Source organism: Myxine glutinosa, chromosome 10 (genome assembly GCF_964187855.1).
Source record: "Myxine glutinosa chromosome 10, kmMyxGlut1.1, whole genome shotgun sequence".
In the NCBI taxonomy this organism is placed as follows: domain Eukaryota; kingdom Metazoa; phylum Chordata; class Myxini; order Myxiniformes; family Myxinidae; genus Myxine; species Myxine glutinosa.
Genome location: NC_136270.1, coordinates 130917620 through 130931493, shown reverse-complemented (window position 1 = coordinate 130931493; position 13874 = coordinate 130917620). Strand labels below are relative to the sequence as shown.

Below are 13874 nucleotides of genomic sequence, written 5' to 3'. Positions count from 1 at the left end.
ACAGCCTCGGCCAAAGGTCAGATGCCATCCTGCTCGACAGCCCAGGCCAAAGGTCAGATGCCATCCTACTCGACAGCCCAGGCCAAAGGTCAGATGCCATCCTGCTCGACAGCCGAGGCCGACGGTCAGATGCCATCCTGCTCGACAGCCGAGGCCAAAGGTCAGATGCCATCCTGCTCGACAGCCGAGGTCAAAGGTCAGATGCCATCCTGCTCGACAGCCGAGGCCAAAGGTCAGATGCCATCCTGCTCTACAGCCTCAGCCAAAGGTCAGATGCCATCCTGCTCGACAGCCTCAGCCAAAGGTCAGATGCCATCCTGCTTGACAGCCTCGGCCAAAGGTCATATGCCATCCTACTCGTAAATCTCGACCTTTTATTTTTCTCTTTGCACGCCAATGTTACATTCACACACAGGACGCTAAATCAACAGCACGGACATAGACTGCATTCGTTTGTGTTTGTGATTGAATGAGTCGTATGGTATTTTGAAGGAAATGTGATTGTATGGTATGGCAGTCGTATGGTATTTTGAAGATGGTTTTCCAGCAGCCGTTATGCGTTTCTCATATGCGGTGGCCTCCCTTTGATGTTGAGAAGTTCCTCAAAAAGGGTTCTGCAGGACTCGTATGATAAACCCAATGATCAGTCCTGCATCTTACTCACTATGGCAGGTACATCCCATAACTCCCATTTACTGTCCACATCTGTTTTCAACTGGAAATCCACTTAGAAAATCTCTGCTGGCGTAGAGAAAGCTCAAGGCTTGAATTTTATGACTCCAGGGCGCATTGGTATCAACTTTCTAGACTGGAAAGATTTTCATCTGGTGATGTCATCCATGGAGGAAGTGAAGAGCAGATGTTGGAGCAGATGTTGAAAGTAAGCGTGGTGTTTCAGAAGAAGGAAAATGAGGTAGAAGGAAGAGGACCAAGTTTGCGAAAACCGGATTTCATGCTAATCCTAATGAAATACCTGTACCTACCATGCTATATAAAGAAGGTTTGTTTGAGAAGAAGGAAAATGAGGTAGAAGGAAGGGGACCAAGTTTGCTAAAACCAGATTTCATGCTAATCCTAATGAAATACCTACCAGGCCATATAAAGAAGGTTTGTTTGAGAAGAAGGAAAATGAGGTAGAAGGAAGCAGACCAAGTTTGCTAAAACCGGATTTCATGCTAATCCTAATGAAATACCTACCAGGCCATATAAAGAAGGTATGTTTGAGAAGAAGGAAAATGAGGTAGAAGGAAGGGGACCAAGTTTGCTAAAACCAGATTTCATGCTAATCCTAATGAAATACCTACCAGGCCATATAAAGAAGGTTTGTTTGAGAAGAAGGAAAATGAGGTAGAAGGAAGCAGACCAAGTTTGCTAAAACCGGATTTCATGCTAATCCTAATGAAATACCTACCAGGCCATATAAAGAAGGTATGTTTGAGAAGAAGGAAAATGAGGTAGAAGGAAGCGGACCAAGTTTGCTAAAACCGGATTTCATGCTAATCCTAATGAAATACCTGTACCTACCAGGCTATATAAAGGTTTGTTTGACAAGAAGGAAAATGAGGTAGAAGGAAGAGGACCAAGTTTGCGAAAACCGGATTTCATGCTAATCCTAATGAAATACCTGTACCTACCAGGCTATAAAGGTTTGTTTGAGAAGAAGGAAAATGAGGTAGAAGGAAGCGGACCAAGTTTGCTAAAACCGGATTTCATGCTAATCCTAATGAAATACCTGTACCTACCAGGCTATAAATGTTTGTTTGAGAAGAAGGAAAATGAGGTAGAAGGAAGCGGCCCAAGTTTGCGAAAACCGGATTTCATGCTAATCCTAATGAAATACCTACCAGGCCATATAAAGAAGGTATGTTTGAGAAGAAAGAAAATGAGGTAGAAGGAAGCGGCCCAAGTTTGCTAAAACCGGATTTCATGCTAATCCTAATGAAATACCTACCAGGCCATATAAAGAAGGTATGTTTGAGAAGAAAGAAAATGAGGTAGAAGGAAGCGGACCAAGTTTGCTAAAACCGGATTTCATGCTAATCCTAATGAAATACCTGTACCTACCAGGCTATATAAAGAAGGTATGTTTGAGAAGAAGGAAAATGAGGTAGAAGGAAGAGGACCAAGTTTGCTAAAACCGGATTTCATGCTAATCCTAATGAAATACCTGTACCTACCCTTCCATATAAAGGTTTGTTTGAGAAGAAGGAAAATGAGGTAGAAGGAAGAGGACCAAGTTTGCTAAAACCGGATTTCATGCTAATCCTAATGAAATACCTGTACCTACCCTTCCATATAAAGGTTTGTTTGAGAAGAAGGAAAATGAGGTGGAAGGAAGAGGACCAAGTTTGCTAAAACCGGATTTCATGCTAATCCTAATGAAATACCTACCAGGCCATATAAAGAAGGTATGTTTGAGAAGAAGGAAAATGAGGTCGAAGGAAGGGGACCAAGTTTGCTAAAACCGGATTTCATGCTAATCCTAATGAAATACCTACCAGGCCATATAAAGAAGGTATGTTTGAGAAGAAGGAAAATGAGGTAGAAGGAAGCGGACCAAGTTTGCTAAAACCGGATTTCATGCTAATCCTAATGAAATACCTACCAGGCCATATAAAGAAGGTATGTTTGAGAAGAAGGAAAATGGGGTAGAAGGAAAAGGACCAAGTTTGCTAAAACCGGATTTCATGCTAATCCTAATGAAATACCTACCAGGCCATATAAAGAAGGTTTGTTTGAGAAGAAGGAAAATGGGGTAGAAGGAAAAGGACCAAGTTTGCTAAAACCGGATTTCATGCTAATCCTAATGAAATACCTACCAGGCCATATAAAGAAGGTATGTTTGAGAAGAAGGAAAGTGAGGTAGAAGGAAGCGGAGCAAGTTTGCAAAAACCGGATTTCATGCTAATCCTAATGAAATACCTGTACCTACCAGGCTATAAAGGTTTGTTTGAGAAGAAGGAAAATGAGGTAGACGGAAGCAGACCAAGTTTGCTAAAACCGGATTTCATGCTAATCCTAATGAAATACCTACCAGGCCATATAAAGAAGGTTTGTTTGAGAAGAAGGAAAATGGGGTAGAAGGAAAAGGACCAAGTTTGCTAAAACCGGATTTCATGCTAATCCTCATGAAATACCTACCAGGCCATATAAAGAAGGTATGTTTGAGAAGAAGGAAAGTGAGGTAGAAGGAAGCGGACCAAGTTTGCAAAAACCGGATTTCATGCTAATCCTAATGAAATACCTGTACCTACCAGGCTATAAAGGTTTGTTTGAGAAGAAGGAAAATGAGGTAGACGGAAGCGGCCCAAGTTTGCTAAAACCGGATTTCATGCTAATCCTAATGAAATACCTGTACCTACCAGGCTATAAAGGTTTGTTTGTGAAGAAGGAAAATGAGGTAGAAGGAAGAGGACCAAGTTTGCTAAAACCGGATTTCATGCTAATCCTAATGAAATACCTGTACCTACCAGGCTATAAAGGTTTGTTTGTGAAGAAGGAAAATGAGGTAGAAGGAAGAGGACCAAGTTTGCTAAAACCGGATTTCATGCTAATCCTAATGATATACCTACCAGGCCATATAAAGAAGGTATGTTTGAGAAGAAAGAAAATGAGGTAGACGGAAGCGGACCAAGTTTGCTAAAACCGGATTTCATGCTAATCCTAATGAAATACCTGTACCTACCAGGCTATAAAGGTTTGTTTGTGAAGAAGGAAAATGAGGTAGAAGGAAGAGGACCAAGTTTGCTAAAACCGGATTTCATGCTAATCCTAATGAAATACCTGTACCTACCAGGCCATATAAAGAAGGTATGTTTGAGCCACTGGCCTTAATAGAGAACTTCACTCAGGTTAGGAAGAACCTCGTAATTTTATCTTTCAAACGGAATATTTATTTCCACACCACGCACACCTTTGAAAAATAATTAATTGATGTATTTACCTTGTTTTGAAAGGTGAACATGAACTGCCATCTTCAATTGACATCCCGTCAGATTTGCAAACGACGTTTGATGATTCGACCTAAATCTTTTTAATCAATAAGAGGATGTTCAGAGATATTGACCCCGCAGGTATTCCGTCTCTCAGGTGTCTGCCATCGTGATTACCGACGGTCGTTATGATCCACGCGACAAGGACGACAACCTGCAGGCGCTCTGCAACGCAGGTGTCAACGTCAACGCCATCGGTATCGGGGACATGTTCCAGAGACAGCAGGACACGGACACGCTGAAGTCGATCACATGTGGCAAGTCTGAGAACATCCACGGAATGTCCCAGTTTGCGGACCTTGTGGCAGAAGAGACCATCAACAAGATTGAAAAGCAGATCTGTCCAGGTAAACAACCTGTGACTATATGTTTTAGTCTAGGATTGCATAACCAGGACATACCATGGAATGTCTATCAGCATCTAATTATCGTTTTCTTTGCCTTGTTGTTGCAGAACCGAAGTACATTTGTCCTGAAATGAGCTGTGGTCCAGGTAAATCATATTTATTCTGTGCGGACAAACAAACAGACAAACAGACAGTCAAACAGACAGACAAACGGACTCAAATGCAATACGCTCCCCTCAGGCGAGAGCAACTGGAACAGCACTAGGTAGAGCGCACACCTCTGCCAGGCTGTACAGTTTATGGCTTGCATCCCCCACTGATTGGTCGGATCTGGACTCTGACCTGAACCAAAATCTAATGGGCTTGTTCTTGTCACATAACCAACTCATCCACAACTTATTGTTATAACTAATCCACACCTTCTTGTGACATCATGCCACATAACATTTTTGGTCCTCATTGGTGAATGGCTTAAAAAATTAAATAATTATCGTTTCCGGATCCGGATCTTTTCACCAAAATCTAATGAATTAGTCCTTGTCACACACCCAACCTGTCCACCACATTTCCTACGAATCTGTCCCTAACTTTTTGAGAAATCCTGTTCACAGAAAGACAGACAAATAGACGGAAGTGAAGACACCTTTGGTGGCAGAGGTCATGAGTAATTCCTGCGCTGCTAAAGCGCAATGCAAAATTAAATAATTTTGCTCCTTCAAAGCTCCGCAGTCTGCAGAGAGCGTCCACGTCGTTATTGTTTAGAGGTTAGAGAGACGAATAACGTCGATGCTGCTGATGGAATCTTCTTCATCTGAATATGTAGCCAAAGTCCTAAACCAATCGTATTCATCCGTACAGTTGCAATGCAAAGTGGTCTGGCTGAATGAAGGTGCTGAGCGATATGTACATGGTGAACAAGGTACTGTAACTCCTGAATGGGATTGGTAAAATGGGAACAGCAACGCTGAGGACATACATCTTCATACATGGTGTCAGGGATTTCACCTTTACGCATTACTTAGGAAAGCACTTTAGAACTCCAAACAATGTACAAGAGAATTTATTCAAGATAAGGCTTACGTGCAAGGAAGATTTTCTGAGTCCCCACGACTCAGAAATCTTAGGGAGCCACCAAGTCACACTGGCGTTAATATACTCTGCCCAAGGTCCTCCCGCACGTTTGTTTGGGCCTATTAAAGTGACCATTAAAGACATACAGCGCCTTCACAAAGTATTCACCTCTTGACTTTTTCACATTTTGTTGTTACAGCCTGAATTTGAAATGGAGTAAATTGAGATTTTTTGTCACTGGTCTACATATAATACCCCATAATGTCAAAGTAGAACTTGTTATAGAAACTTTTACAAGTTAATGAAAAATGAAAAGCTGAAATGTCTTGTTGTCAATAACACTCCAAATTGAGCTGAGGTGCATCCAATTTCGTTTGCTCATCGTTGAGATATCTCTACAACTTGATCGGAGTCCACCTGTGGCCAATTCACTTGATTGGACATGATTTAGAAAGAAACACACCTTTCTATATAAGGTCCCACAGTTGAGAGTGCATGTCAGAGCAGAAACTCGACCAGGAAGTCCAAGGAACTGTCCGTAGAACTCCGAGATAAAAATGTGAGGAGACATAGATCTGGTGAAGGGTATAAAACAATTTCTAGAGTGTTGAAAGTTCCCAAGAGCACAGTGAACCATCATTAGGAAATGGAAAAAATATGGAAACTATGCAGACTCGTCCTTGAGCTGGACGTCCGACCAAACTGAGCAACCGGGCAAGATGGACCTTGGTCAGAGGTGACCAAGAATCTAAAGACCACTCTGACAGAACTACAGAGTTCCTTGGCTGAAATGGGAGAACCTGTAGGAAAGACAACAGTCTCTGCAGCACTTCACAAATCTAGGCTTTAGAGGAGAGTGGCCAGATGGAAGCTACTCCTGAGAAAAAGGCACAAGACAGCACACCTGGAGTTTGCAAAAAAGCACGTGAAAATCTCTGAGCATGGGGCAAGAGATTCTGTGGTCTGATGAGATGTAAATTGAACTCCTTGGCCTGAATGCAAAGCACTACGTCTGGTGGAAACTGAGCACAGCTCATTATCGATCTAATACCATCCATACCGTGAAGCATGGTGGTGGCAGCATCATGCTATGGGGATGCTCTTCAGCAGCAGGGACTGGAGACTTTTAAGGATAGAGGAGACAATTAATGGAGCCAAATACAAGCAAAACCTTGAGGAGAACCTGCTTCAGAATGCAAAAGACCTTAGACTGTGACGACGATTTACGTTCCAACAGGACAATGACCCCAAGCATACAACCAAAGCAACACGGAAATGGCTCAGAACAAGAATGTGAGAGTCGTTGAGTGGCCCAGCCAAAGACCAGACTTGAATCCCATTTAGAATCTGTGGAAACACTTGAACTTTTCTGTTCACCGACACTCCCCATGCAACTTGACAGAGCTTGAGCAAATCTGCAAGGAAGAATGGGAGAAACTCTCCAAATCCAGAGGGGAAAAGCTTATACAGACATATCCAAGAAGGCTCGAACCTGTAATTGCTGACAGTCACTTCTACAAAGTATGAACTCAGGTGTTTGAATACTTATGTAAATTCGATATCTATGCATTTCATTTTGCATTATTTTGTCAAAATTTCTTGAATTTTTTTAAAACCTTGACATTCTGGGGTATTATGTGCAGAACAGTGATGAAAAATCTCAGTTTAATGCATTTTAAATTCAGGCCGTAACAACAAAATGTGAAAAAGTCAAGGGATGTGAATACTTTCTGAAGGTACTGTAAAACATTCGACATTGAAAGTACAGCATACATTAAGGACTAGAAAGGCACAGCCGTGTGCTATCCTAGGTGTTTACATCACGTGTGATCATGATGTTCTTTATCACAACTTGTCCATCACAGCGATCTGCTGCCTCCCGGTGATAAAGTCTTGCTATTGCATTGCTCATCATCCGGTGCCATATTTAATCCTCATAAATGGTATGGTTTCTATTCCTTGCCACGTTTATTTTGATGTGTGGTAAGCAACCTGGTAACGCTTCGTTCACACCGTTCCTTTGGCTCCGTAAGGAGGACAATGTCTCGGCACGTACACCAGGTCCCGTGCGGCCTGGACACAGTGGTGGATCATATGGAGCAGTGTATTCGGTGCCCCCGCTGCGTGTAATACACTGTGTTGATCTGAATTGACTACATGTGGACTTTATGAAGTTATTGTGTAATGTTCACAGTCACGTGTGCTGTCCATTGGGTTTATTGTGTCACTTAAAGTGGAAGCGTGTGTCCGTCTCATTGTCTCCTTCAAAAGTGGAGTTGGTGGAGTGGGGTGCAGGTTTAAACGGATGACTATCAATTTATGATGTACCTTTTTCTTGGAGGATTGGGGGGACCTAAGTGTAACGGATTCTGCATACAGCAAACAGTCCATGGAACATCCTCGTTTCACGAATACTGCTGTATTGAGTAATGATGTTGTCCCAAAATGAAATTACTTGAGCAATGGTTGATGGTGACTTTCAGGAACTATAAGTTTGATAGATTTTCAGCAATCACTGTTATTCTCTCAAGCTCGGTGCAGATAGAGGACATCAAGTGTGAAATCATACGGAATCATTCATTCTGCATTGGTTTAATCTTCTGCCATAATCCCTCGCCCTCCCCCAGAGCTGGTTGTGGCCCCTTGCATGCAACGGCCTGTTGATGCCATCTTTTTACTGGATGGATCAGAGAGGACAGGAGCCAGAAACTTCAAGCAAATGCTACGTTTTGTAGGTAGAGCGTCCGACGACCTGCTGTCATCTTCGGCAGATTCGACCTCTCTGGCCGAAGCGGGGGCGCGAGTCGCCATAGTGCAGTACGGTGGTACCGACGAACAGCACCTGGAACTGGGCTTCACAGGTAGTCGGACAGATGTGCACGAGGCTTTGGGAAAAATTACTTACCTGGACTCTGCGCATTCTCTTGTCGATGCCATAACCTATGTCCTCAAGAACGTGGTGGAACCAGGACGAGGTGACGTGAGCAACGGTGCACGGCGGGCCGCTGAAGTTTCCTTCGTGTTTGTAACATCATCGGGCAGTTTGGGCCTAGCAAACCCCGAAGAGAAACGTGCGATAGAGGCCGCGCTCGGTAGTCTTCGTGAACGTGACGTCGCCACCAGTGTCGTCACTATTGGGCCGAACGTGGACAAGGAATCTCTGTCGGTGCTCACCTTCAAAGAGCGTGGCGCCATTTTCCACGTAAAGACTTACGAGGAGCTCTTTTCGTCTCGATTCCTCAAACGCTTCGTCACGTGGGTTTGCTAGAAACATGTATGCACTTCCGCAGTCTTGATGGTGCTCCAGGCAAATAGTTTAGTCTTTACACACCTTTGAAACGAGTACCTTCCAGTCACCACAACGTTGTGCTTAAAGATCGGCCTAGCCCAGTGGGGTACGTTCTGAGGATTCATCTGAGGCCTATACTACTTTACTTCCTGTTTACAATGTATTGAAACGTTTCATGACATCCAACATACAAGTACATTATATATATATAGTACTTGCATTTGGAATGTTATACAGATAGGATTTACACACCAAATGAAATACCTGTTGATGAGATTTGTGCGATAAACACTGCATGTTGAAGTACAGCAAACTTCGAGCAAGTGAAAAATACCAGCAATGCAATTTACTTCCCAAATCTTACACCGCCTATTTTACACATAGGATGAGTCCGTCATATACAGTACATATTTAGCAGGTGAGCGAGTTTAGGTTGTTAGGGTGGGAAGAGGGAAGGGGAGGCTCAAAATTCCATCATTGTGCAAATGTTATCAGTCAATATTTCAGATTGTTAAATAATACTCCATAATTCACTTGCTGTGGTGGTCATGTTTGAGCAGCATTTCAAGGAGGCCAAAATAAGGATGTTATATCGACAGGTAGTGTTCACCTAAGGGGTTTCAGTACATCGTTCCGTGAACGGAGTGTCAGGGAGCAATAATCGAACACACCTCGTTTTCCAAGAATTTTACCCATTCCCGATATCCATGTTTTATAACTTTCAGAAATGTTTTGGAATCAAAGTGTGTGCACAATCGAATTTGCGAATTTGCACTTTTACATTTTGTTTGCTTTTCTTTACCTGTTCGAGTCGACCTGTTCAGGAAGTTGTTACTGGTCTGAATATCATGAAAGAAAACAAACTGTTAAACGTACTCCCAGGTGCTTTCAGATCCTTTAATCATTCATGTTGTGGATTTATATAAACAAATGGATTTATTTGTGCCACCGATGTTTGCATTTTCATTCCAGGTAGCTTAATATTCTTCTTCGCAACACACAAGTGGGCAATGCTGAGATATTGTAACCTGTGAGAGTCGAAGTCGCTAAAACAAATGTCTACATTTTTATTTTTCGACACCTAAATCCACATAAACAGTTTGATTATTTTATCTTCAACCACATCTAGTTTGTATAGAAGGAAGTAGCAAAATGTTTTATCTATTGCGACAATCTCGGTCCAAAACCTTGCATATCGACGGTCCGTGACGTCATGATCAATTTTATCACATGAACTCGAACCATGGTGCTATTGTTTTGAAAAACCGACCATCAGCACATCTGGTGTGGTGATGCAGTTTAAACTAGAACAACACTCGGTGGAGCTTATACCTCTGCCAGGTTGAACAGTTTATGGTTTGTATCCCACTGATTGGTCAGATCTGGATTCGCACCTGAACCAAAATCTAATCGGCTTGTTCTTGTTACCAAACCAACCCATCCACAAAGTTTAATCATAACTCGTCCATAACTTTTAAAAATATCATGTTATATATCCCTTTTCACCCGATCTCTCAATGGTGAAGAATCACTTAAAAATTAAATAATTATCTTATCCGAATCCATATTCAGATCTTCACCAAAATCGAAATGATTAGTCCTTATCACACACACAACCTGTCCACAAAGTTTTGTCCAAATCCGTCCATTACTTTTTTAAATATCATGTTATTATATGCCTTTTCACCCGATCTCTCGATGGTGAAGAATCACTTCATAATTAAATAATTCTCTTATCCGAATCCATATTCAGATCTTCGCCAAAATCGAATTGATTAGTCCTTGTCACACACACAACCTGTCCACAAAGTTTTGTCCAAATCCGTCAATAACTTTTTGAGATATCCTGCTATATATCATTTTTGGTCCCATCTCCCAATGGCGAAGAATTACTTTAAAAATTATATAATTCCCTTAACCGAATCCATATTCAGATCTTCACGAAAATCTAATCGATTAGTCCTTGTCACACACCCAACCTCTCCACAAAGTTTCGTCCAAATCGGTCCAGAATTCTTTGAGATATCCTGCTTTGTATCGTTTTTGGCCCTATCTCCCAATGATGAGGAATCACTTAAGGGTGTAGTACGGTGAACAGGTTATTTTTTTTTTGATTTTTTTTTTTAGCTGAACAGTTTCCTTATAGTCTTATAAACAAGAATCATGCTATTAGAGGTCATAGAAGTACCCCTAATTATTGAAAAATTCAAATTTCAATTCAATTCAATATAATATTTTGCATGAAATTTGTTAGCTATCTATAATTCCAGTAATCTCTGTGTGTATGTATGTATGTATGTATGTATGTATGTATGTATGTATGTATGTATGTTTGTCTGTGACCGCTGTTTCTCGACAACCACGGGTCCGATATACTTTAAACTTGCCAGGTATATTGCTGGGGACCCGAGGATGTGCCTTTTCAAGGTTTCATATTAATCGGACAAGTAGTTACCGAGCTATGTCCAAAAAACGATTCAACCAATCAGAGAGCAGCGAGCTATCACGTGTGCCGAACGTGCCGAACAGACTCTGCCTCGGACGGCACATTTGAGAGCGTATTCATTTATTTCACGTTGGCAAACTATGTTGGCGTTAAACTATGTTTTAAAACTAATTAAAACTAATTTGCGATTCTTTCGCTTTCCTGCGCGTTTGTGCACGCTATGGCGATTTCTTTACCAAACTCCGCAAGCCGTTCGCTTTGGACCAAACCATTTCATGTAAATAGAGGGGGGGGATTGTCACCGTACTCGCAAGCCGTTCGCTTTGGACCAAACCATTTCATGTAAATAGAGGGGGGGGGGATATAATTTTAGATATAGATATAGTACGGGCATGCCCTAGTAACTTTAATTTGCATCATTCTTTTGGGCTGAAATTTGGACAGGATATTCAGAATATCACTTCCTTTAAAATGATGAAGGCTTTTGTTTATAGGAGTAGCCATTGTGGATTTATTGAAGGACAACCAAGTTTTATCTGGTAATTGGCATAATTAGCTAATTAGTGAACATTTGACATAATTTCACAAAATCCTCTCATCAGGTAGTAGAGTAACATGTATAATACATGTACCAAGTTTTGTGTGAAAAGAATGATAGGTGACATAGAAGATAGAAGTAGAAATGTGTTCTTTGTTTTTCCTTGTTTTTTATTGACGGTCTAATTTATGCAAATTATATGCATGTAATATGACAAAGAAGCGTTGAAACTGGTCTGAGTTAAAGCCAAGATTATATCTTTCAAGAAAAACTGAAAATTAGATATTAACTTGACTTTGCTTTTGTGTAAAGGCCTCTCAAAGGTACCTATGTAGTTTTCTCAATTTTCCACCAGTACTACACCCTTAAAAATTCTACTAGCCGGATCCGAATCCGGATTTTCACAAAAATCTAATCATTTCATCCTCCTCACATACGCTACATCTCTGCCAAATTTCATCCGAATCCGTCCACAACCTTTTGAGATATCTTGTTCACAGACAGACAGACAAACAGACAGGGGTGAAAACATAACCTCCATCTAACTTCGGTGGAGAAGGTAAAAAAAATACTGTAGTGAACGATACAAGCAAATGGCTGTTCAATGGTAAATGTACTCCTGTGATAATACCCAAAACACAAAATATAATAACGAGTTTGTGTTCAATATCACAATCATCCGCAATACTTGTGTCGTCACAAACGAGTTTGTTGTGCATTATTGGCGCTGAGGAAGCGCCTTTAGCGATTGACTTCCAGCCAGTGTAACGCTAATTCCTGTCACAGGAATTCTGAGATCATATAAGTGGGCGTGGCAGTTCCTGATTGGTTCGTGTTGGGGAACGCCTTCTCGCTGCCGACGTGACGTAAATTCGCGCACGCGCACTGGTGATTGGCGCTGAGGAAGCGCCTCTAGCGAATGACTTCCAGCCAGTGTAACGCTAATTCCTGTCACAGGAATTCTGAGATCATATAAGTGGGCGTGGCAGTTCCTGATTGGTTCGTGTTGGGGAACGCCTTCTCGCTGCCGACGTGACGTAAATTCGCGCACGCGCACTGGTGAAGCTTACTCGATCTTACTCGATCCCATATTACATGTACTTTCATTGCATACAAATTATACTTCCTCCTAGAAATTCCATGCCCGAACCTCAGCGCAATCCAAGAGGATTCACTTGTTTGCCAAACGTTTAGAGTGCTGGAATTGCTCTGCATATTAGATGTTGTTCGAACACAAGAGAGGTTGAATTAGTTACTTTTTGTGTTTTCCATGCTATGAATGAATTAATTAAATAAAGCAGCATCCTGAAGAGCTGCTGTACGTCCGTCCGTCCGTCTGTGTTTGCACTTTGTTGCTGCAATTTGCTTGTTCAACAAAAATGCAAGAAAGTTCTTTCCACGATGCTAAACCACCTCCACAATGCATCCATTTGTGGTCGAGCATCAGAAACTGGTGGATATGCTTGTAAAGGATGCACCATTGGAAGACCATGGTAAAAAAAAAAAACAATCCTGTGATGAATGCAATAAATAGAGACAACTGTGATGACAACACACTCCTGATGGGCAGGAATCGCCCCCTACCGGAATGCCGTGATGTCATCCGCTATGTGAACACTTCGAGAAAATCCTACTTTTGACTGGGCCCAATGGAATCAAAATGATCAAGTAAATTTCGACGCCATGAGCATAATTGTAAGACATTGCTAATGATACCGGTGGAGTTTGGTGATGATGTGCAAAGCGAAGAGAGAGAGAGAGAGGACAAAGGAAACGTGACCCAAACGGACATACACCGTCTTTTTATGAATATGGACTTTAAGAGGACCATGATAGAGTGCTGTAAGGTATACAAGCTGGTATTGTTAAATTGCATAGTTCAATCGACACATCAATTCCATGAAAGTATCCCGGTAGTATTTCTGTAATACCAAATAGTATTTTCACCATACTTTTTGTTGAGCAGTTCTTGAGCACAACAACAGCACCAACCTTATTTGGTGTTAAATCCTTTTTTCTTTTGTTTTATTACCTGGTAAACCACAGCCATCTCTCATCAAAAGATCTTTTACAGTGCCTTCAGAAAGTATTCACACCCCTTGACCTTTTATAGTATTTTGGCGTTCCTGGTGATTAAAATCTTCCAAGTAAACGGATGTCCGAATGGGCTTTAACTCCGAGGCGTTCAGTC

At 41.6% G+C, this 13874-nt stretch overlaps 2 protein-coding genes across 7 annotated transcripts in view; both read left to right on the top strand.

The window, feature by feature from the left end:
• COL6A2 (collagen type VI alpha 2 chain) overlaps positions 1-9647 on the top strand; it is a 175008-nt gene extending 165361 nt beyond the window's left edge. For all 6 annotated transcript variants that reach the window (XM_078786120.1, XM_078786119.1, XM_078786117.1 and 3 more), the window contains 3 exons: positions 4090-4339; positions 4447-4485; positions 8038-9647. In XM_078786120.1, coding sequence (XP_078642246.1) covers positions 4090-4339; positions 4447-4485; positions 8038-8678 — 930 coding nt within the window. In that variant the 3' untranslated portion in view covers positions 8679-9647. The remainder of the gene's footprint in view (positions 1-4089; positions 4340-4446; positions 4486-8037) is intronic.
• The window catches only part of LOC137433773 (protein disulfide-isomerase A5), a 489740-nt gene that overhangs the window by 112437 nt on the left and 363429 nt on the right, over positions 1-13874 (top strand). The gene's annotated exons all lie outside the window — the stretch shown is intronic.